The sequence below is a fragment of the Microtus pennsylvanicus genome, chromosome 1, assembly GCF_037038515.1.
Source record: "Microtus pennsylvanicus isolate mMicPen1 chromosome 1, mMicPen1.hap1, whole genome shotgun sequence".
NCBI lineage: Eukaryota > Metazoa > Chordata > Mammalia > Rodentia > Cricetidae > Microtus > Microtus pennsylvanicus.
This window is the reverse complement of record NC_134579.1, coordinates 89,560,837-89,587,075: the sequence shown is the minus strand read 5'-3', so window position 1 is coordinate 89,587,075 and position 26,239 is coordinate 89,560,837. Positions and strand designations below refer to the sequence as shown.

At 37.8% G+C, this 26,239-nt stretch overlaps 1 protein-coding gene across 1 annotated transcript; it reads left to right on the top strand.

Annotated features, from left to right (window-relative positions):
- Window positions 1–8,745: 8,745 nt before the first annotated feature.
- Window positions 8,746–17,651, top strand: LOC142849830 (uncharacterized). Its single transcript, XM_075972562.1, has 4 exons — window positions 8,746–8,779; window positions 9,282–9,343; window positions 12,716–12,732; window positions 16,457–17,651. Exons 1-4 carry the CDS (start codon window positions 8,746–8,748, stop codon window positions 17,649–17,651), a joined length of 1,308 nt encoding a protein of 435 aa, XP_075828677.1.
- The last annotated feature ends 8,588 nt before the right edge of the window (window positions 17,652–26,239 follow it).

Sequence of the window (26,239 nt, the reverse complement as noted above, 5' to 3'; positions counted from 1 at the left end):
TCTGTGCTAAATTATGAAAATTATAATTGAGTCTTTAAATATATACTATTTAGCAGTCCATCGCCTTACCACTCAGCCACCTCGTCCCACAAATATATACTATTTAAACGGGATCAAATTCCCACTGTTTTGTTTTGTTCTTGTCTGTTTGTTTTTTGAAGACATAGATCCTCAATGAACTGATGATGCTTATCATTGGGGATTCCACTGTGACAGAGGAATATTGTAGTTTCCTGATGCCCAATTCCTCCAGAGAACAACTCACACCATATATGGTATGGCTACTGCCCAGGCTCTCTTTGATTACTGGTTTATGAAAATGCATGCTCGTTCACATGAAATGCGTAGCCTAGCATAACTTTTTCAGTTATGAGAAAGTAGACTTAGTAATGGCAGAGTCTTGTGGAAAACAAAACTACATATCCGGAATTCACTTGAGAATCTGGAATGTGGCAGACACACGTAGCTTATGCGTGGCATAAAATTGATGCTGTTGTATTCACACTAGAGTTTCTATGCTGTATTCCTTGGGCAATCACTATGCCAGCAATAATGATGTGACTCTTGTGTGAAAAGCTGTCATCAGCTTTCCTTAATGTATTGATTTTGACTTCATTCACCTGTATTAGGTTCTCTGTAACAATGTCTACCACTTCAGAGATCATTAGTTTGGTTGCTTTGTTCCTGGATTCATATACAGTGTTTGATTCTGTAGTCAGGATATGTTGATTTCATATTATCAGTAATAAATTATTTTGAAGCATTGCCAAGTGATGAACATAAATGATCACATCTTTTGCAGAAAATGAACTTCTCTCTAATTATTTATATTTCATTTTTTGCATTGGAAACTACCTAGCATGGGATCTCCACACATTTTCCCAATGAACACAGTAGTTTTCATATGAATATTTAAAAAATAACGGTCTATTTATATGTTTTTTAAACTTATCCTTATACTGAAAACAGTTTTCCTTAAATAATTTCCTAGTTGTATTTGTTTCAACTCTACTATGTCCAATTCTTTCCCATCATTTTCCCATCCAGATCCAACCCCTTTCTTTCTCTCACCAGAAAAAAACTGATTTCTAAGTGATAACAATAAAAAAATATATATACTATGATGTAGTAAGATAAAACAAAACTACCACAGAATAATAGAAAAAAACAATTAGAAGACTAATAGCCCAAAAAAGCCTAAAGAAACAGAATCCCCCAAAACACTCAAACTGGAAAATGTATAAATAAGATAAGATATAAAAGAAAGAGAGGATGTAAAGTTCTGACATGACATTATGAGACAAGGAATCTCCAAGATGCTGTTAAATTTCAGGGGGGGGGTATTTTTTCAAGACAGGGTTTCTCTGTAGCTTTGGAGCCTGTCCTGAAACTAGCTCTTGTAGACCAGGCTGGCCTCGAACTCATAGAGATCTACCTGCCTCTTCCTCCTGAGTGCTGGGATTAAAGGTGTGCATCACCACTGCCAAGCTCGCTGTTGAAGTTTTTGAGGTTTGGCTTGTAGCATACATTTGGGAGTAGTTCTTATCCTAGTGACAATTCCTTGAAAAACTAAATTTTCATTTGCAAATGGTTATGATTCAGAGATAGATTCTGGGTTAGGGATCTGTGCATGAGTCCAATTCTTATTTCATTTCTAGTACCAAATCAGGTACATAACTACATACCCTGTGTATACTGCCTCTATTTCTGCTAGTCCATATGTACTTCAATCCAGGTGAGGTGTGGAAGGGTGTGGGGGTATTGGTATTCTACATCATCTTTGGGTCTTACACACTAGCTTCCTCCTATTTTTAAATTTTTATTATAAACTATCTTTATTCATTTCATGTACCAATCCCAGTTGTCCCTACCTCCCTTCTTCCTCTTTTTTCCAGTTTACCTCCTGTTCTCCACTTCATCAACTCCTCACAGAGGGTAAGGTATATTGCTTTGAGAAAGGACCTAGTCCTTCATACTACATCTGGGATGAACAAGATATCCGTCCTAAGAGAATGGGTTCAAAAAGTCATTAGAAGCAGTAAGGCTAAATCCTGGACACCCGCCAGTGGGCCCCCCTGTCAGCCTCAGGGATACAAATGTCACCCACATTCAGAAGTCCTAACTCAATCCTCTGCTGGTTCCTTTCCTATCTAGCTAAATTTGGTGAGCTTCTTTCAGCTCAGGCAAGCTGTTTCAGCAGGTATGCCCATCATGGTCTTGACCTCTTTGCTCATATCCTCACTCTTCTCACTCTTCAACTGGATGTTGGAAGATCAGCCCAGTGCTCCACAGCGGATCTGTGCCTCTCCCTCCATCAGTTGCTCGACAAAGGTTCTATGGAGACATTTGTGTTAGTCATCAATCACATTAGAGGGCAAGACCAATTCTGACACTATCTCCACTATTGGTTAGGGTCTTAGATGGGGTCATCCTAGTGGATTCCTGGGAATTTCTTTAGTGGCAGTTTTCTTGCTAGCCCCTAAAGGCTCCCACAATTAAGCTATCTCCTTCCTTGTTCTCTGTCACTGTCTTTTCCCAGTCTCAACTATCCATTTACCTCTAGTTCCCTTCCACCATTCATTTCTCACCTCCTCCTCCCCTTCTAACCTCCCTTCTCCTCCCACCTACATGCTCCCAATTTTCTCAGGAGATCTAATCTATTTCTCTTAGGATTCTATTTGTTACTTGGCTTCTCTGGGGTCATGGACTATAGGATTTTGTTACAGCTAAAATCCCCTTATGTGTGAATGCATACCATACTCATCTTTCTGGGTATGGGTTACCTCAATCACGATTGTTTTTTTAGTTTTATCCATTTGCATGCAAATTCCAAGATGCCAATGTCTTTCACTGCTGAGTGGTACTCCATTGTGCAAATGTATCACATTTTCTTTATCCAATCTTTGGTTGAGGGACACCTAGGTTGTTTACAGGTTCTGGCTATTACGATTAAGGCTTTATGAAGATATGAACATAGTTGAACAAATGTCCATGTAGTATGATTGAGCATTATTTGGACATATGCCGAAGACTGGTATTGCTGGGTTCTAAGGTAGGTTGAATCCCAATTTTCTGTGAAATTTCCATACTGCTTTCTAGTGTGGTTGCAAAAGTTTCATTCCCTCCCACAATGTAAGACTGTTCCTCTTACTTTGCATGCTCTCCTGCATAGGCCTGAAAGGGTGTTTTGGGTCTTACACATACTGACAGGTGTAAGATGGAATCTCAGAGTCATTTTGATTTGCATTTCCCTGATCACTAAGGGTGTTGACCATCCCTCTAACTGTCTTTTGGCCATATGGGATTCTTCTATTTAAATTCTCTGTTTTGATCTGTACCCCATTTTTAATTGTATTATTTAGCATTTTGATGTCTATTTGCTTGAGTTCTGTATTCATTTTGGAAATCACAGTCCTCTGTCTGATGTGGGGTTGGTGAAGATATTTTCCCAATTTCTAGGCTGCTTTTTTATCTTATTGACTGTGATTTTTGATTTACAGAAGCTTCTTAGTTTTAGGAGGTCCCATTTATTTACTGTTTCTCTCAGTATTGTGCTGCTGGGGTTATTATATTTAGGAAGTCGTCTCCTGTGCCCTTGGATTAAAAGCTGCTTCCCACTTTCTCTTCTATCAGGTTCAGTGTGGTATGATTTATAATGAGGTCTCTAAACCATTGGGACTTGAGTTTTGTGCTTGAGGATAGATATGAATCTATTTTAATTTTTCTACATGTTGACATCCAGTTATGCCAGCATGGATTGTTGAAGATGCTTTCTATTTTTGATTGTATAATTTTAACTTCTTTGTTAAAAATTAGGTATTTGTAGGTGTGTCGATGAATATACAGATCTTCAATTCTATTCCATTGGTCAAACAGTCTGATTAATACTAATACCAGACCATTACATTATTGTAGCTCTGTAAAAGAGCTGGATGTCAGGGACGTTGATGTCTCTAGAAGTTCTTTATTGTACAGGATTGTTATGGCTATCCAGGGTTTTTTGTTTTCTCATATGAAGTAGATTATTGTTCTTTCAAGGTCTTTGAAGATTTCTTTTGAGATTTTGATGGGGATTGCATTGAATCAATAGATTGCTTTTGGTAGTATAGCCATTTTTATTGTGTTGATCCTACCTATGCAAGAGCATGGGAGATCTCTCCATTTTCTGGTGTCTTATCCAATTTCTTTTTACAAAGATTTAAGGTTCTTGTCGAGCAGGACTTTCACTTGTTTGGTTAGTGTTACCCACAAGATATTTTATGCTATTTGTGGCTTCTGTGAAGGGTGATGTTTCTCTGATTTATTTCTCAGCTTCTTTATCATTTGTATATAGGAGGGCTACTAATTATTTTTAGTTGATCTTGGATCCTTCAATATTATAATTATAATTATTATTAATCTGTAGTATTTCCCTAGTAGAGTTTTGGGGCTTATGTACGTCATATGCAAATAACAAAAGTTTGACTTCTTTCTTTCCAATTTATATCCTCTTGATATCCTTTTGTTTTCTGATCACTCTAGGTAGAACATTAAGAACTATGTTGAATAGATATGGAAAGACTGGAGAGCCTTGTCTTGTCTCTAATTTTGGTGTAATCCCCTTGACTTTCTTTCCATTTAATTGATGTTGGCTATTGTCTTACCGTGTACTGCTTTTATTATGGTTAGATATGGTCCTTGTATCCCAGTTTTCTCAAGACCTTTATCATAACAGGGTTTCAAATGCTTTTTCAGCATCTGATGAGATAATCCTCATATAAAAATCTTTCATAATTTTGTTGTGGGTTTCATTGATGGATTTTTGTATCTTGAACAATCCGTGAATCATGCGATGAAACTGACTTGATCATGGTGGATGATTTCCAGGTTTTTTATGGAGGGGTTAGTTTTGTTTGTTTGTTTGTTTGAGGCAGGGTCTCTCTGGAGCTTTTGTAGCCTGTCCTGGAACTAGCTCTTTTAGACCAGGCTGGCCTCGAACTCAGAGAGATCCATCTGCCTCTGCCTCCCGAGTGCTGGAAATAAAGGGGTGTGCAGTTATTTATTGAGTGTTTTTGGATCAATGTTCATGGGTGAGATTGGTCTGTAATTCTCTTTCTTGGTGTGTCTTTTGTGGTTTTGGTATCAAGGTAACTGGGCCTCAAGAAAAGAATTTGACAATTTTCCATCTGTTTCTATTCTGTTGAACACTTTGAGGATTATAGGTATTAGCTCTTCTTTGAAATTCTTGTAGAATTCTGCACAGAAACCATTCAACTCCGGGATTATTTGGTTAAGAGGTTTGTGATAACACCTTCTATTTCCTTGTAGGTTGTACATCTATTTTAATTGTCAAGCTGGTCTTGTTTTAAATTTGGTAGATGGTATCTATCTAAAAATTGTCCATAAAGTTTGTGGAGTATAGGCTTTTGTAGTATGACCTAATGATTCTGTGGGTTACCTCACTCTCTGTTGTTATATCCCTCTTTTCATTTCTTTTTTTTTATTTTTTATTAAAAATTTCCACCACCTCCATGCATCCCCTTTCCCTCCCCCTCCCCCCACTCCCCAAGCCCCATTCCCTCCCCTTCCCTCTCCAGTACAAAGAGCAGTCAGGGTTCCCTTCCCTGTGGGCATTCCAAGGTCCTCCCCCCTCCATCCAGGTCTAGGAAGGTGAGCATCCAAACAGGCTAGGCTCCCACAAAGCCAGTACATGCAGTAGGGCCAAAGAGGAGCCATTTTAGGGTTGGCAAGAGCCTTGACTCTAGAATGGTTCCCAGGGGTCCAGAGAGATGTACCCCACTAGGTCCTTGGGCAGCTGAGGAGAGAGAGCCTGAAATGGACCGATCCTATAACTATACTAATGAATATCTTGCATATAACCTTCATTTGGCGATGGATGGAGATAGAGACAGAGAGCCACATTGGAGCAATGGACTGGGCTCCCAAGGTCCAAATGAGAAACAGAAGGAGGGAGATCATGATCAAGGAAGTCAAGACCGCAAGGGGGGCACCCACCCACTGAGACAGTGGGGCTGATCTATTAGGAGCTCACCAAGGCCAGTTGGACTGGGATTGAGTAAGCATGGGATAAAACCGGACTCTCTGAATATGGTGGACAATGAGGGCTTCTGAGAACCACTTTTCATTTCTTATGTTCTTAATCTGGATATTCTATTTCTGCCTTTTAATTAGTTTGGATAAAGGTTTGTCTGTATTGTTGATTTTCTCAAAGAAACAGCTCTTTGTTTCATTGATTCTCTGTATTGTTTTCTTTGTCTCTATTTTGTTGATTTCATCCCTCTTTTTGATTATTTCCTGTCTTCTACTCCTCCTGCATGAGACTGCTTCTTTTTGTCGTAGAGCTCTTAATTATGCGTGAGCTTTCCTCACATTCTTTTTGTGGGCACTTAATGCTATAATCTATCCTTTGAGCACTGCTTTCATAGTGTCCCATAGGTTTTGGTACACTATGCCTTCATTTTTGTTGAATTCTAGGAAGTCTTTGATTTCTTTCTTTATAGCTTCTCGAGACCCAGGGGTGGTTCAGTAGAGCACTGTTTATTTTCCATGTGTAGTGGGTTTTCAGAAATTAGTGTTACTGTTGAATTCTAATCTTAAACCACAGTCCAATAAGATCCAGGGTGTTACTCCATTTTTTGTATCTGTTGAGATTTGCTTTGCTACCAAGTATGTGATCAATTTTAGCGAGGGTTCTGTGAGGTGTTGAGAAGAAGGTATATTCTTTCGTGTTTGGGTGGAATGATCTGTAGGTATCTGTAAATTACATTTGATTCATTAATCTGTTAGTCTTTTTATTTCTCTTTTAGGTTTGTCTACTTTACCTGTTCATTGGGGCGAATGGGGTGTTTAAGTCCTTAATAATTAGTGTGTGGTGTTTGATTTACAATTTAACCTTTAGTAATGTTTCTTCTACCTATGTGGGTGTTCTTGTATTTGTGGCATTATTGTTCAGGAGTGAGACTTCACCTAAATGGATGGGTCCTGTTATGAGTATAAGGTGTTTTTCTCCACCGCTTTTGATTGATTTTAGTTTGAAGTCTATTTTGTTAGATAATAAAAGAGCTACACCCACTTTTTCTTTAGGTTCATTTGATTGGAAAATCTTTTCCCAACCATTTACTCTGATTTAATATATGTCTTTGAAGTTGAAGTGTGTTTCTTGTATACAGCAGTAGGCTGGATCATGCTGTCATAATCATTTTCTTAGCCTGTGACTTTCCATAGGGGAATTGAGTTCACTGATATTAAGAGATAATACTGACCAGTGTTTGTTAATTCCTGTTAGTTTTTGATGAAATTGTGTGTTTCCCTTCATTTGGTTTTATTGGAGTGAGGTTATATGATGTTGTATGTATTTATATGTGTGCAGGTAGCTTTGTTTCGTCAGTGTTCCTTCTTGTACTTCGGTAGTGCTGGATTTGTGGATAGGTATTGTTTAAATCTGATTTCTCATGGATTATCTTGTTTGCTAATGGTGATTTAAAACTTTACTGGCTTTAGTAGTCTGGGCTTGCATTTGTGGTGTCTTCAATTCAGCAGTAATCTGCCCAGGATGTGACTAGAACAATGGAAGAAAATAGTGTACTACAGAAACATACAGAAAAAATCATAAGGCACAATTAAAAAACGAACCAGTAAATAACATAAAAAATATTTAAGGTGTAGTTAAGTGATCATGAATATGTTAAAGAATTAGAATAAGAAAAAGACAACACAGAAATGAATGATGAAGAATATAATTATACTGTCCATTAGGACATGTTCTTGGTGGTTTGTCCTTTTTATCCTATATTCTTCATGATGATTCATGTAAAAAAAATGGATGAAAGGCAACGTGCTGTTTGTAATATTATATCTAATCTAGAATATCTAATTTATGGGATTGCTGATCACAAAATGTTTAGTCATATTTTGCTGGTGTTTTTATTGATTCTTTGAAAATTTTGCTGAGTAACTTATTGTACTTTAGTTCATACGGATCTTATGTTCTTGAAGCAGTGATCGGAACCTGTAGGGAAGAGTCAGTTTTGGATGTCAGTTGATCCAAGCCATGCATCAGCTACACAATCTACATCCTTTACTTGTCCTTTATAAATCTGCCCACAGATTCCCAGCACTGATTCAGGACGTAGAAATTAGTCTCTTTATACCTCGCCATACAAAGGTGTCAGCTCTTCCATGGTCTTCCCACTGATGTCATTGGAATCATATGCAGTAAAAATTTCTGCTTCTTTCTTAAATTCTGCCTTTGCTACACATCTTATGTTTGACATATTTTTATTTGACATCAGTGTATGCCTGCATGGTTGCAGCTTACAGCTCATGTTTATGCAGCCTATGGATTCTAAAGAAAAAATTTGCCATAAGTATAGATAATTAAGGGCACAGGTGAAGTCTGGAACTTCACATGAAGATAATCTGGCTCCCATTCTCATACCCCATTTAGGCCCATAGGTCTGAAGGTTAACTTTTCCTACTTGGTTTAATACTTCAACTACACACAGATTTTTAGTATAGACTGTATTTGGAGTATGTCTTTTAGAATAATGATAAGCAAGAACACATCAAATTTTGGGATGAACTCTTGTATCCTTAGTCTAAGTAAAGAAATATTTACGTGGGCATTTGATAAACTCTTTCCTTTCATGACAGGGAATCTTGACATTCCAGGATGTGGCAATTGATTTCTCTCCAGATGAGTGGGACAGCCTCGACTTTGCACAAAGGGCTTTGTACAGGGAAGTCATGTTGGAGAACTACAGTAACATGGTCTCTGTGGGTGAGACATTTTTTGTTCCTGATTCCTTCTTTATCATATTTGTATCCTACAACGATGTTTTACATCTACGTCTGAATTGTCTGCCTCACATTTATTTGCCAATTTAATAAAAATCTTGGAGTTCATTATGTAAATCAAAATGTTTTGTGTAAATTTATCTTGTCAATATATTCCTGACTCCTGGAGATGATATTTATCATTTAAACTTTCATAATACATTTTAGTTTTTAGACGCATCATAGATTATATATTGATTTGGATCTTAATGATTCATAATGTGTTTGCATTTGATCCAGTAGTAATTTACAAGGAAACTCAAGGTATACAATATTAACAAAAATGCTTTTGAGTGTGTTAAAATATTTAAAGATAGCAATAAGACAATCATATTTGGAATTTTAAATTATAGGCCATCTTATATAATCAGCATGGTGGTTTATGAAAAATCCATGTGTTTTATTGTTATCCCAAGTTATGGTCATAGGTCTCTTCCAATATGCAGGTCTTTCAGTGTCAAAACCAGACCTGATCAGCTTTCTTGAGCAAAGCAAAGAGCCCTGGAATGTGAACATACGAGAGGCAGAAGGCAATGAACAAGGTAATCATAATGAAGCATTGGCACACGTGGGAAACCTGGGGCATGGAGAAATTCTGCCCTGAAGGGGGATGCATGGTGTAGGAGAACCATTATGTTTTCATTGGTTAATCAATAAAAAACCTGCTTGGCCTGATAGGGCAGAACATAGGTAGGCGAAGGTAAATTCTGGGAGGAGAAAATCAGAGTCAGCGTGAGAGAGCCACCATGGAGACCCCAGGTCAGATATGCTAAATCTTTCTCAGTAAGCCATGACCTTGTGGTAAACACAGATTTATAATAATGGGTTAAATCAAAATGTGAGAGTTAGCCAATAGGAGGCTAGAGCTAATGGCCAAGCAGTGTTTCTATGTGGTTATTTTGGGTGCAATCTAGGGAACAAAAGTCTCCAAATCCCTGTAACAGATGCACAAATATTTCTACCTAAAATTATGTAAAAATTCACATTGAATAATTATTCCAAATTACTTTATAAGTAAAATGACCTCAGATTTCCTTTGAATAATTAATTTATCTATAAAGCAGAAGTAAAATGATGTGTTGCCATATCTTCGAACATTACCAGGCCCTCAAATGAGCAATATTGAAATGAAAATTAGCATTAAAAAGTTTCACAGTGTTTGAAGGAGTATTGCTCTGTACCTGTTCATGTCTGTTCGTCTGCTCTCATGACAGAATTACATGGATTTCACTGTTGTATAGTCTCACATAAAATCAGGAAATATAAATCTTATAGTTGTATTCTTTGTAGAAGATTGTAGAGTTCATTATTTATGTCAGATACTGCAGAACTAAAAAGGGAACTTTTTCTAGTTCTGCAAACTATTCTTTAGAAATTAAGACTTGTTTAGTGTCATACATGTTATTAGTCTAATTTAATCACCTACTAATCTCTGAATATCAAAATTTATACGTTAATATCCACATTAATGTTGTATATGCACTTGTTTTCATTTGTGTTTTATATCTGTATTGTAATTTCTTTGGGGAAACAAATTTATATGTCTACAGTATTTTACTTTTAATACTTTTATTAGTGATTTAAGAATACCTTGCAATGTCATTAGACCAAATTCAACTCTCCAGTCTTCCCATGTTCCACTTCCTCCAGACATCTTTGGTTTTTTCCTCTTCTTTTTTTACATTCTCAGAATTCAACCGGAAACCTCCACAAAATTGTGGGTGTTGAGCATGGCCTACAATATGGTTGAACAATCAGAAGTTGCACATTCTTAAAATCAACATTATTTCCTTTCTGCAAGCATCTTTAAGATAGTAGTAGCTTCTCAGCAAGGCATGGATCTCCAGGCCCCTTCTTACTGTCTCCGAAGGATTTAAATCTGACTTGGGATTGCTCATGTCTGATACATATTATCCTAATTACTTGAGTTTACATGTGTGACTCTCATGTTGTGTACAGAAAGCACTATTTTCTTATACTCATTCATGACTTCCTGCCTTGTTATGTATTATCACTCTGTGCTGAATGAGCTGTGAACAGTCCATGGAATAAGTCTGTTATAAATATACTCATTAAAATTAAATATTTTCTTGTAGTTTGGACCATGTCTACCTATGAGTCACCTTTAGTTGTAAAATTCTGCCAGAATTTGGGAATGAAGGCTTAGAGATGCAACAGTCTGTGGGTAAATCAATAGGACATTAAAAATAATTTTAATAGCAAGCAGAATAATGTAGTAGGTGGTACCTTCTATTTTTTAATAATGCTTCTTGAATTAGCATGAATACTCCTCAAATTATTCTACAAAATAAAAACAGCAGAACACTGTGGAAATTTTTTATGAGGATAGCTACCTTGATATCTAAACCACATATACACCCAAAATGTAAGTAAAATACATGCAAATTTCATTATGAACTTATCTACGAAAGTCTCCAAAGAAATATTTGCTACATATATCCAATAACATATCAAAAAGATAATCTATCCTAGGCTTTACGTCAAGACATGTAGGGAGAGATGAAAAATTCAAAGTCAATAAATGTAATCTACCACTTGTACAACCTTAAAGTCAAATTCCAGACGTTCATCTTATTAGATGAAGAAAAGCCTTCGACAATATTAACAGCCCTTCTTGATAGAAGTCTTGGAGATATTAGGGATACAAGAAATATACCTCTGCTTAAAAAATGCAATTCACAGAAAGTGTATAGCCCACATCAAACTAAATGGAGAGAATTCAAAGCCTCTCCACTAAAATAGTGAACAATGCAAGAGTATTCAATCTCTCTATATGTATTCAATACAGTACTTGAAATCTTAGCTTAAACAAAAACTCAAATGAAGAAGATCTAGAATTGATTCATATCAAAGGAACAAATCAAAATAATGTTATATGCAGATGCTATGTTTTTATATATAAAGGACTGTAAGAACTCTATGAAGAAACTTGTACAACTTAGTAACACCTTCACGAAGTATAAGGATTGCCAAATTAACTAACAAAACTGAGTAACTTTCCTACATACAAATGAGAAAAGACTTAAATAGAATTCAGGAAAATGATGCCTGTCACAATAACCTCAAAAAATAGTTTTGGGTAATTTGAACTAAAACAGTGAAAGACCTTTATAAAAACTTTTAGACACTGAAGATATGAATTGAAAAAGATATTGTAAGATGGAAAAATACATATGCTCAAGGATTGGTCAATTAATATAGTAATATACTGATTCAGTGAAAACCCTATCAAAATTCTAACACAATTCTTCTCAGATCTCAAAACCACAGTTTTCAGTCTCATATAGATACAAATAAGCAAAAACCTCACAATAGCTTAAACAACCATGAAAAATAAAACTATAAACAATATACCATTCAGAGTTATAATTCTTTGACATTTTTATAATAATTAGGTTTTGTAAATAATGGTATGTCTGAAAGACAGACATATTGATCAAAAAATCAGATTGTAGATACTAACTTATGTCCACTCATTTATTACATTCATTTTGTAAAAGAATCTAGAAAAATGCACTTGAAAAATAAGAGCATTTAATCCTAATCTTACCTAAGCTATTTCGAACAGACCATAAGTCCCCAAAGAAAAAATAGTTTTCTCCAAGAGATTCTCAGTGGGGATAAAAGTAACACTTAGAGGAATTCCCCATAACCAGCACTTGAAATATATCACCACACAACTCAATGGAATTTTTGTGCATTCTTTTCTCCCCATAATGTTAAGTTTTGCAATGTATTTTTTTAATTGAAAAACTTTCTGCCTCCTCCCCGCCTCCAATTTCCCTCCCCCTCTTCCCACTCCTCCCTCTTTTTCCCGCTTCTCTCCCCCTCCTCCCATTCCTTTCCCCTCCCTCTCCAGTCCAAAGAGCAGTCAGGGTTCGCAGACCTGTGGGAAGTCCAAGGTCCTCCCCCCTCCAGCCAGGTCTAGGAAGGTTAACATCCAAACAGACTAGGTTCCCACAAAGCCAGTTCATGCAGTAGAATCAAAACCCAGTGCCATTGTCTTTGGCTTCTCATTAGCCCTCATTCTCCCTTGTGTTCAGAGAGTCCGGTTTCATCCCATGCATTTTCAGACCCTGTCCAGCTGGCTTTGGTGAGCTCCCAATGGATCAGCCCCACTGTCTCAGTGGGTGGGTGCACCCCTCGAGGTCCTGACTTCCTTGCTCATGTTCTCCCTGCTTTTGTCCTCATTTGGACCTTGGGAGCACATGTATTTATTTTTATTTATGACCTTACAATATCTTTATGTACATTACACCTTCAAAAGTTTTGTTTTCTTTGTTTTATGCAATTTGGGTGGTACAAATGTGTGTCTTTCTCTCTACAAATACTTATTGTGCTTTTTCTTTATGTTCCATTCTTCTCTGATTCTATCTGATTTCTTTTATTCTGGATATATTATTTTATTGTTATTTTTTAGGTGCCTATTTGTTTTCAAAGAAGTGACTAAAATTGGGTAAATTCAGACATACGTAAAGATGCGGATGATCTCAGAGCACTTGAAGGATGAAAAGTAGTCAGAATATATTTTATGTAAGCATCTATTTTCTGTATAAGAAAAAGAAAAAAAATGTATCTCTGATAAAAAATATCAGTCCTAGTGAATTTCCTTGATGTCTGATATTTTATTTTATTTTTATTTTTTTAATTTATTTATTTATTAAGGATTTTTGCCTCCTCCCCGCAACCGCCTCCCATTTCCCTCCCCCTCCCCCAATCAAGTCACCCTCCCTCATCTGCTCTAAGAGCAATAAGGGTTCCCTGACCTGTGGGAAGCCCAAGGACCGCCCACCTCTATCCAGGTCTCCTAAGGTGAGCATCCAAACTGCCTAGGCTCCCCCAAAGCCAGTACGTGCAGTAGGATCAAAAACCCGCTGCGATTGTTCTTGAGTTCTCAGTATTCCTCATTGTCCTCTATGTTCAGCTAGTCCGGATTTGTCCCATGCTTTTTCAGACCCAGGCCAGCTGGCCTTGGTGAGTTCCCGATGTCTGATATTTTATGGATCTCTTCCTTGGGGTATACATGATTGTCTGTAGACCAGGTAGTAGTAACAGTTTCCAGTTCATCTTTTGTTCTTTCCTTATTAATTAATATTCTGACTAATATTTTGTGTATGTGTTGTCAAATTTAATTTTTTATTAAAAATTTCCACTTCTTCCCCACATCCCATTTCCCTCCCCCTCCGCCCATCATCCTTCCCCCTTCCTCTCCAGTCCAAAGAGCAGTCAGGGTTCCCTGCCCTTGGAAAGTCCAAGGTCCTCCCCCCTCCATCCAGGTCTAGGAAGGTGTGCATCCAAACAGACTAGGCTCCCATAAAGTCAATACATGCAGTAGGATCAAAACCCAGTGCCATTGTCTTTGCCTTCTCAGTCAGCCCTCATTGTCTGCCACGTTCAGAGAGTCCGGTTTGAACACATGCTCCATCAGTCCCAGTTCAGCCTGTCATGGTGAGCTCCCATTAGATCAGCCCCACCATCTCAGTGGGTTGGTGCACCCCTCGAGGTCCTGAATTCCTTGCTCATATTCTCCCTCCTAGTGTTCCTCATTTGGACCTTGGGAACTCAGTCTGGTGCTCCATTGTGGGTCTCTGTCTCTATCTCCATCAATCTCCGGATGAAGGGTCTATGGTGATATGCAAGATATTTATCAGTATGGCTATAGGATCGGGACATTTCAGGTTCCCTCTCCTCAGCTGCCCAAGAAACTAGCTAAGGGTATCTCCATGCATACCCGGGAACGCCTCTAGAGTCAAGTCACTTGCCAACCCTAAAATGGCTCCCTTAATTTAGATATAGACTACCCTGTTCTAATTTCTTAATATTACTCAATTATTTCATTTCAAGGGATTGTGGATATGAGTTAAATCCATTAAGATAATGCAATTTTATGAGTGTACTTTTATTGCATTTGGGTTATAGTCGTTGTATTAGTTACTTATTATTTATTTCTGTGATAAAACTCCAAGATAAAGGCAATATATAGAAGAAAGATCCATGACAATGAATCAGAGGAAGCAGTTGGCAAGGGACTAGAGCAGCAGTGAGAGATCCCATCTAGAATCACAACAGAAAGTAGATAGCTCACTGTTGTTATTAGAAGGCTACAAAATTCTCAAAACCAGTGTCCAAGGACATAGGTGTTCCAATAAGTTGATACCTCTTTATCTTACCCATAAATATTCACCAACATTAGACTATGTATTCAGATATCTGATTATATGGGGTCATTTCACTCAAACTGCCATAATCTCATTTAGTATTCTAAAATTGTGATTGGAACCTCTAAGATAACATAAACTCAATCCTTTCATTTTTATAATGTATTTAATATATGTTATAAAAGATATTCTATCCATTTACATTAAGAAGTTTATTTCATTAGAACAAATGAATTGAAGTTTATTTTATATAATATGCCATCTTGCATATATGTCTACATATATATATAATTGTGTCACTTCTATAACTGAAAACATTCACCTAAGTATACTAATTCAGATAATTATATATTTTTCTTTCTTCCAGTTTTACATTCTCATCAAACACAAAAGAATAGACAAGATTGTATCCACAAGTTCGTGTCAGGAATAGCTGTAAGTAGTGACTTTAAAACCTTCCATTTAGGGATGATTTCAATATTCGGTGAAGAAAGAAAAGAGAATGGTTTATGTCGTGATTGAAATAATCTCTATTCATCAGCCATCCTGGGTAGTCCTAGAAATAAAGGTCAGTAATTTCTACCTTATCTGGAAAGATTTCACATTAGATAACTTACAATTTCAGAAGCAATTTCTTCAGTAAAAAAAATACAAATAAATTTTAAAAAACATTTTTTGTACAAAGAATATTGAAAAATCTGAAAATTGAATGACGTGTATTCTATTAAACATTCTCCAGAATTTTCTCAACAAAATGACATTTTGTTACAAGATATTCGTGAGATAAACATGAGAAGTTTTTCTCAATCAATTGAGACTGAAAATATATCAAAGAATTTTCAGTCATGAGAAACGTTAAACATTTACTGATCTTATTAAAGCCTTTCCTAGGAACTCTAATGAATAATTTCTAGAATCCTCTTCTTAAAGTGACAAATTCCCAAAAATGAAATCACCATATGTCTTTTCTCATTATATAAGTTCATAGAAGAAGTCTGTTTTTTCTAAGAGCCAATACATACATGATAATTGTAAGGATGATTTTGGTTGTAACACAACTTCTTTTTGTTTCAGCATGACCAGAAACAAGGGAGGCATTATATCAACAATCAAAATGAAGAGAGACAAAACAATTATATAGAATGTGGAAAGTGCTTCAACAGATATGCATGCTCCACTATGAATAAGAGAATTAATTCCAAAGAGAAGGCATACAAATGTAAAGATTGTGGCAAGTCATTTATCTGTCACACAAACTTTCAATCTCACCAGAGAACACATACTGGTGAGAAACCTTACAGATGTCAAATATGTGGCAAGTCCTTTACCCGGGTCTCAAATCTTCATTTTCATAACAGAATTCATACTGGTGAAAAACCTTACAAGTGTCAAGAATGTGGAAAGTTTTTTACCCATATCTCAACACTTCTATCTCATCAAAGAATTCATACTGGTGAGAAACCTTACAGATGTAAAGAATGTGGCAAGTCTTTTGCCAGGGCCTCAGATCTTCAGAAACATCACGGAACCCATACTGGTGAGAAACCTTACAAGTGTCAAGAATGTGGAAAGTCTTTTACCCAGATCTCAACTCTTCTATCTCATCAAAGAATTCATACTGGTGAGAAACCTTACAGATGTCAAGAATGTGGCAAGTCCTTTACTAGGGCCTCAGATCTTCAGAAACATCACAGAACCCATACTGGTGAGAAACCTTACAAGTGTCAAGAATGTGGAAAGTCTTTTACCCAGATCTCAACTCTTCTATCTCATCAAAGAATTCATACTGGTGAGAAACCTTACAGATGTCAAGAATGTGGCAAGTCCTTTACCCGGGTCTCAAATCTTCATATTCATCACAGAATTCATACTGGTGAGAAACCTTACAGATGTCAAGAATGTGGCAAGTCCTTTACCCGGGTCTCAAATCTTCATATTCATCACAGAATTCATACTGGTGAGAAACCTTACAGATGTCAAGAATGTGGCAAGTCCTTTACCTCTGCCTCAGATCTTCAGAAACATCACAGAACCCATACTGGTGAGAAACCTTACAGATGTCAAGAATGTGGCAAGTCCTTTACCCAGATCTCAACTCTTCTATCTCATCAAAGAATCCATACTGGTGAGAAACCTTACAGATGTAAAGAATGTGGCAAGTCTTTTGCCAGGGCCTCAGATCTTCAGAAACATCACAGAACCCATACTGGTGAGAAACCTTACAGATGTCAAGAATGTGGCAAGTCCTTTACCCGGGTCTCAAATCTTCATATTCATCACAGAATTCATACTGGTGAGAAACCTTACAGATGTCAAGAATGTGGCAAGTCCTTTACCCGGGTCTCAAATCTTCATATTCATCACAGAATTCATACTGGTGAGAAACCTTACAGATGTCAAGAATGTGGCAAGTCCTTTACCTCTGCCTCAGATCTTCAGAAACATCACAGAACCCATACTGGTGAGAAACCTTACAGATGTCAAGAATGTGGCAAGTTCTTTACCCAGATCTCAACTCTTCTATCTCATCAAAAAATTCATACTGGTGAGAAACCTTACCGATGTAAAGAATGTGGCAAGTCGTTTGCCAGGGCCTCAGATCTTCAGAAACATCACAGAACCCATACTGGTGAGTAACCTTATAGATGTCAAGAATGAGGCAAGTCCTTTACCCAGGTCTCCGATCTTCATATTCATAACAGAATTCATACTAGTGAAAAACCTTACAAGTGTCAACCATGTGGAAAGTCCTTTACCTGGCCCTCGATGCTTCTATATCATCAAAGAATTCATTCTGGTGAGAAACCTTACAGATGTCAAGAATGTGGCAAGTCTTTTGCCAGGGCCTCAGTTCTTCATAACCATCAAAGAATTCATACTGGTGAGAAACCATACAAATGTCAAGAATGTGGCAAGGACTTTAAAACAAATTCAAGTCTTAGAAAGCATCAAAAATGCATGTAATGCGTACATTTCATGAAACTTGTTAGTGTACCTCACATTAATTCATTGTACTGATCTTCATGCATTACCCAACTTATTTCACAGACTCACATCTTTCAATTAATTTTCAAATCTTAGTCAATACTTAGACAGCTACACAGTTCTTATGAATTTAGAAACATTGTATCCAGATTTGAATTTTATTATCATCAAATATTTAGTGTAAACAGAATTTATGCATCAATGTTGTAAACATAGTAATCAAAAATTAATTACTATGAATAAGTAAGTATTTCTAGGAGGAATAAATTGAGCAATAACTTTTCTTGACTGTATGTTAAGATAATGTGTGACAAAAACAACCTATGTCAAACTAGTTCAGATTTTGATGCACATTTAATTTCTTGGCATATGGTTGCTTATATAATGAGATTATATTCTATATAACATTATTTTTCTGTGATTTTTGTGATTCTTGAATAAATATAAGCTTATATTAAAATTCAAGTCTTTTAATTTGTGTCTTTGCAACAAAACAGTTAAACAATTTGCCCAATTTTTACTGCACATTTTTCTGATATTCTATTCTCTAATAGTAGAGTATCATAAGTGTGAACACTTCCATGGATGAGCTGGTAGGACAGAGAATGACACACTACATAGATTACTTTAAACTTTTATAATTATGGTACAAATCAGTGTGAGGTAGATGGAAGATATCGATGGGCATGAAAAACTGGACAAGAAAAGCTACAAGGCAACAATATCAAAGATCTGTAGTCATTAAGGAAAGCAGGGAGTGGGAGAGGTGGACTTCTCCAGAGAGAAACACAAAAACTGATTGTCCAGTAAGCAATGGACAATATGCTTGAAAATATATAGAATTATAACCTTTTATGGATTGGTCTCCTTGTATTTAGGAACATATGTATATACAAATTTATGTATCAATATAGCAGTGCATGAATAAAGGACATAAACTTGAAAGAGAACAGATATTGTGGTATATAATAGAGTTGGATATAGGATATCATAAGTACAAAATTAATCTTATTATTTGGTACATTCTAATTATATAAAATAAGTAATGTGTTTGTATACACCCTATTGTTTCCCTGTTATACTCCCTCCATCTAAAATATTTACCCTCTCAATTCTGCAAAAATTTTCATCCACTTTTTATATTTTTTTCTAAATTCTATTTATGAGATAAGATGAGTGTTATTTGTATTTTGGAGAGTTGTCTATTTCTTTGGCTTAATAATCCATAGTTGCAACAATTTTCTTGAGACATATAATTTTTTTGTTTTGTTTTTTGTTTTTTTTTTAATTGAGAAATGGGGAAAAAACAAGTTTCCACCTCCTCCCAGCCTCCCATTTCCCTCCCCCTCCTCCCACCCTTCTCCCCCTCCCCCCACTCCTTTCCCCCTCCCTCTCCAGTCCAAAGAGCAGTCAGGGTTTTCTGCCCTGTGGTAAGTCCTAGGTCCTTCCCCCTCCGTCCATATCTAGGAAGGTGAACATCCAAACTGGCTAGGCTCCCACAAAGCCAGCACATTACGTAGGATCAAAACCCTGTGCCATTGTCCTTTGTGTCTCATCAGCCCTCATTGTTCGCCATGTTCAGATAGTCCAGTTTTATCCCATGCTTTTTCAGTGACAGTCCAGCTGGCCTTGGTGAGCTCCCAATAGATCAGCTCCACTGAGACATATAATTTTTCTATAATTTTATTCATTGATCGATTATCTTTCATTATTTATTCATATATTTTCTTTATCCGTATATTTACATATATTAGTGGTTATCAAAGCTCATTCCCTGAATCATCTGTTATATGAAGTGCAGTAATAACAATTACCACAAACTCATGCATATGTGCTTCAGCATAGTGAACTCACTTTGACAAGTATGCATATCCAGGAGTGATTCAGCTGGTATGTGTATGGTAAATTTTCAGTCATATCTATCATTATAGCATCCACAGTACCTGGGATGTCTTATTTTACAGTGACCATAGCATATGTGTTCTTTTTTCCCACTTCCTTTGCAGTTTTTAGAAAAATTTACAGTTGACAAAAAATGTAATCATTAAAAAGGAACCCAAAGCTGGAATTATAGAACACTCCAAATATTATTTCCCTTTGTGAAAAATGAGTCTGGGACCCAAGAAAATGACCACAAAATCTACAGTACTTGAGCCAGCTTATAAGTTCTATTGAAAATGTATTGTAATGCAAGTGGTTGCCATGACTTAGCTTGAGTGGTCAGAGCTTGAACTCATATTACTACATGCCTGGGTACCTCAACGTGGTCCACTTGGTAAGCAGAAAGTACTTGTGAGTAACTAGGGTAACTTTGCACACATATTTGTATTTCATATGTATGTTGGCACTTGAGATACTGTCTTAGATATGCTGATTATGAAAAAATGTTGTCAGCATGCAGACAATAAAACTCTGCTCTTTATCATCTACCATACAAAAACTGCACCAAAAGTGTCATGGATATCAAAATGAGACCTGATACCCTACAAATTCCAAAGGACACAGTAAAGATAATCCTCCAACTTTTAAGCACATTTAAGGGGTGTCTGAATAGGACTCTTGTCCAAAAGTACATGAGACTAAAAATCAACTAATAGGAGCTTATAAAATTAAAACTTTTTATTTCAGCATAAGAAAATGTCATTTACACTATGAGAAATTCACTGGTGCAATGGTGACGTGAGAGTTATTGTGTATTTCACTTCATGCTGATCTGGTGAGACCTACACTCTAGGTAGGAATTAGTACCTGGTTCAGTGTCCATGGTCAAAAGACTCTGGCTGGATGAGTCATATATTCCTTTAAGATGATGCTACTGTTGTTACTTTTTGAGACAATGTAACTTCTTTGTAAATATTTCCATTTTGATGGATAGATGTCTTCAGCTGTCAGCCTTGGTTTGCTGATTGACGCAGCATAGCATGGTCTACATCATGTTATATCCCATGGCTATGTGCCTCAATATCTGTATGTGTGTGCATGTGTTTTTCCAACTTATGGTGCCTCTACTTAGCCCAGACTGATCTCTGACTTGCCACTGCTCTTTCTTCTGTTTATTGATTCAAGGTTTGGACCATTATATTCTTCCCAGGCAAGATTTTTTTCTATATATCTGAGGACTAATCTAGGCTCATGTGGCTCCAGCCAGAACTGTCAAATTGAATCTCATCTTCACTCACAACATCATAGCTTCAGTGAGCTCTGCAGGGGAAGTTTTTATCACTACCTGTATGACTTCCTGTTGTTTGGAACCAACCAGTCTCTAAAAGTCTGAGGATCTTTCCCAGATGCTCTTCACTTCAGAGGATTCATCCCTCCCAATCCCCATCATCCTGACCTAATTTCTCAGGATCATTAATTTCTCGTCTTACTCAGTATGGATCTTAAGGAAGGGAAGAACCATTCCTGCACAGTACTTCAAAAGTGAGCATTCAACTCCACACAGATAATGTTCTAATGAAGTGGGGAGCTAGATCTCTGGCTTTGAAAGGAGGATGAGCATCCTTTCTGATGTAAGAGAGGCTCCTGATATGGCACCTTGGTTTCAGGTCATGTTTGGAGTGAGGAAATTAGCCAGAGAGGAAAGGGCTGTACTGTACTGTGGGAAGCAGCAGACCCCTTCCTGGGCATTCTATTGTATCCTGGAGATCCCTGGCATTCTATGTGATGTCAGAAGTGCTGTGGCAACACCATCTGCCGCTGGGGCATCTGTTCATTGCTTACAGGTTTTGGTCATAGCCATGTTGGCAAGACTGATCAGGCTTCTTGAGAGACATAAAGGAGAGCATCATGAGACTAGAGGGAGGCAGAAGAAAGCTGGCCTTCAATCTCAGCGTCACACATCAAGAAATAAATGGTTTTGGGCAAAACGCAGTGAGTCCTGAATAGGGAGTGGGGAACTACTTGATGATGGAAGGCTTCAACTTGGTTTTACATGGTGGGACACTGGATCTTGGAGCTTTGGGGAGGTAATGGATCTATCCTGCTTCTCTTCATTTCTAAAGAGTAGACCTGGAGTCTAGGGTTTCTGATAGTTAGATTGGCAGAGAGCCAGTAATGGTCAACGCTGCAGCTGCTGTGCTAGGGGCCCTCTGCTTTGACTCTGAGTGGAAAGGAAAGAGAGAGAGATTAATGAGATCTCAGTTACAGAACTGTACTTCAGCACACTGGATTTCTTTTGGTTGTGGGTCACTAATAACAGGGAGAGTAAAGTCCCCTGGCCAAAGCTGGAGGATCTCACATTTTACCTCAGAGTATCCTGCAGGGCAGGAGCCATCAAGTATTGCTAAGGCTTCTGAGTCCTGCTTCTCAATCGCCCATCATCTTTCATTTGAGTGTAGGAATTGGCCATCATACTCTCTGCAAGTGTCTGTTCTTGGTGTGTGATTGCTCACCTCTGTGGATGCGCTGTCCAGGTGTCGCCAGACTGTCCTGTCACTAGGTGATCTCAACTTTGCTAACGTCATGATTAATGGAATGTATTCTGCTGATGTTTGGGAGAATTGTTCATTATTACCCATGTGACTTATCTTGGTGTGACGGGACACCCACAATCCCCATCACCCCCATGCATTGTAACAGCCCTGTGGATCTTTCCCGAGGTACTCATTCACTTTATGGAACTGAACTTCCTTCAACATCAACATGAGCTAATGTCTCAGTATCTTTCACTTCTCATCTTATTAATTAGAGATCTTCAGAGGGGAAGAGCCATTCCTTGGGAATGTTTGGAAAATGAGTCTTGACCTCTATACATGGTGAAGTATTAAATTAGAATTAATGAGAGTTTAACTAATCAAAGAAATCTCTGGATTGGAAGAAAGAGATGCTGAAGGGCTTCCCCTGTGTCTCAGGGAAGGCACCTGGAAAAACCAGCTTGGCTTTTGGTGATTTGGGGAAGAGACAGTTATGAAATAAGTGATGGTAGTTGGCCGTGACTCTAACAGTCCATTCTCTGCACATTCTATTGCATCCTGGAGAGTCGTTGACCTCTTTTGTGAAATCATCAGTGTTTTGTTTTGGGGGACTCATTAAGTACTTATAGGGTTCACCAGAAGACACGTTGGTAAGATTGATTTGAGCACACCAGTTGGCAGAGAGGTCTGACTTTTCAAAAGGGGATTGGGACTTGAGCTGGACCTCTAGAAATGGGGTTTAGTAGATGGGAACTTTGGAAAAGATGGTTCTATGCTGCTTCTGGGTTAATGAAGTGCAAACACATGGTCAAGGATTGGTGATGGTTAGTTTAGCAGAAAGCCAGGACTTGTCAATCCTACAGCTTCTGTTCTCGAAGTTCCTTACTTTTATTTTGAGTGGCAAAGACCAGCAGGAGGCACAGACTTCTATATGATGCTGGCATGGGTACTGGGGACTCTAGTCTGTTCTTTGCTCCTGGACCATACCATACCACAGGCTGAATTTTGAGCTGGAGATGGTGACTATGGAGCATAAGAAAGTGATGCTGGACCTGCAGAAATTCCCCAAGATTAGAGACGCCTTATATAAGTGCAAGGAGCTGACTGAGGAAACTGTTTCCTACAGGGAAGTGCGTGACTTCACTGGGATCCCCATTCATTGGGAGTGACTGTTTCTGCCATGTTTTTGTCTTTGAACCAAGGTGAGGACCTTCTTTCTAGCCTGTCTCATGCTCTTGAGTTGGGCCTCTTAGACCAGTTCTGCTAAGAGTGACGTATCTGTGAGCCCATCCCAGAATTGTCCTGCCAGCCAAAGGACCCTCTAGATAGAAAATCTATCCACACCATGATGAGGGTGTCAACCATCTGTGGGTCTGTGGGAGCTCTGGGAGGGTTTTAAGAGGTGATCCAACGGGACCCATAGATGGAATATATTTCTCTTGGGTCTTTTGTCCTCCCATAGAGAATATTTGCCTTCTACCTCTCAACCTCATAATGTTTTCCCAACCATGAACAGTTAAGTACATGTGGTTGGAGGCAAACCCTGCTCTCAGAAGTACATGGATCTTTTTACTGTCAGGGATTTCAGAAGTAGCCTGAGTCTTTCTGGAATTTGGCTCTTCTCTGGCTTTTGCCAGCTACTATATTATGCTGACATGGTTACTGGGGGCTCTAGTCTGGGGCTGCCTGGAACAAGGACCTTGCGTGGATGATGTGGGAGTTGTAGATGTAGGCTGGATTGGACTCACAATGTATTTTGTGATGGTTCAGCATCCTCCACAAGTAGCTGCTGAGTGAGCGAACTCAGTTGAAGCAAAAAGTTCGCATGTTGAGAGAAGAGAACCGAAAGCTATGGAGGGAGCAGATTTCACTGCAAGAGTTCTGTGAGAAGGTGAAGAATCTCAATGATGAGGCCAATGAGAAGATATATGAGCTATGTGCCGAGGAGAAGCAGGTAGGCTGAAGCAGTGTGGGCCGGCTGTACATCATCTGTAATAATACACACACACACACACACACACACACACACACACGATCATTTACCCACATATTCAGCAGCTCACTAACATCCTATCCAATTGTTGATTTCTGTGAACATTCACAAGTCTTTCTGGGGAAAGCATCTTGTAATATCAATGGTTAGGTGCAGCTTTGAAAGAGGATATCCCTGTATAAATGACAAAAGAGTGGTTCTCTTTGTCATCCTTTTTATCTTTTCTCATATATTACATCTCAACATCAGTTCCTGTTCCTTCCCTCCTCTCAGGTCTTCACTGCCTGCTCCCCCTCTCCCTGGTCCAGTCCTCCTTAATTTTTCTTTAGAAAATAGCAGGTCTCCCTTGGTTATTTGATCTAATTTTTAAAATGACAATAATCCCCAGGCTTTGCTCATGTTTGTTATGCATTCTAACAATGAGATACATCACCAGATCACTTTTGACCTTGAGATTTCAATCCGGTGCTCCTATGCGGGTCTCTGTCTCCTTTCAATCGCCTTATCAATTATTTTCATAATAAAGTTGATTTCGTCTACTTCTTCTTGAGTAGGGTGTTCAGTTCTTCTTGTTGCATGATCCCTGGATTCTGGTGATGTCATGTTGCCTTTCAGGCATTGGCAATGCCCATATCTTCCTTCAAATGCAGCCAGGAGAGTCTTGGTGTCTTGTTCCAATCTTTGCTATTACTGACTCTCTGGGTGGATCTCCTCAGTGCAGGACTAGGAACTGTTCCTGGGCCAAGGGCCAGTCTGGATGGATCTCCTCATTAGAGGACCAGGGACTCCTGGTAGTCCAACGACCCCCAAAGACAAAAGCACAAACTTGGGGGGAGGGCAGGGTCATGTGGATCAAAGAAGCCCCTGCAGCAGGAGTTGAAGGGGCCCTGTACTCCCTCACCCATCTGGATGGAAATCCTCAGCACCTATATTTTTCCTTTTTTTCTCATTTCAAATGTGTTGACTACATGCGGGAGTGGTGAGTGTCAATTTGGATGGGTTTTCCCACAGTAGCTCTTCTCCTTTGTGTGCTTGTTTTCAAATTTAGTATATCTTTAAGAGTCAAAAGTCATAGACCAAAGAAACTAATGTGTTCTTAATATATAACAGTTAAACAACTTCAGTTATGTTCAGTCTGTCTCACATCACTCGGCTAGCTTTAAAAACTGAAAATAATTTACCTTCTCCAAAAGTGAACTAAAAATCATGAGTCCATGAACTTAATTGTGTCGGTGTTGTTTGGAATAAACTTATGTTATGGTGTGTCATATATCCAAAAACATGAATTAGATGAGATTTATTTAACATGTAAAAACAATTCTCAACTTTAAAGATTTGGCCTATGTGTTTCCTGAGAGAACTTATAATATTATTCCCTAGGAGTGTTTATTAAACAATGATTTTTTTCCACAAATCCATGATTATTATATCTCAAATACCTATCTTGAAAACACATAATATGGAAGGAAATGTTTTTAAGTATCATGTAGGATTTTTAAAGTACTTTAATAAATTTAATTTAACAATTTATTCATTTTTAGCATGCTTACAAAATATTTTCTCATGAATAAACTCTCAAAGGTGAATGTCCTTCATTCCTTTTAATAGTACACATTAGATTAGCTTGAGATCACAAACAGTGAATAGAGATATTTACTGTGTCAAACATCTAGAAACACGTGTTCACAAACATTTAGCTGCTTCTGAGTAAGAGAAGAAGCAACTGATAGTAAAGCTTTCGGGAAAAAAATTGTTAAATAAATCCATTACACTTATTACACTGGGAGACATAACTAAATTATTCAAACAGTAGAAACTGTCAATTTGTCAGA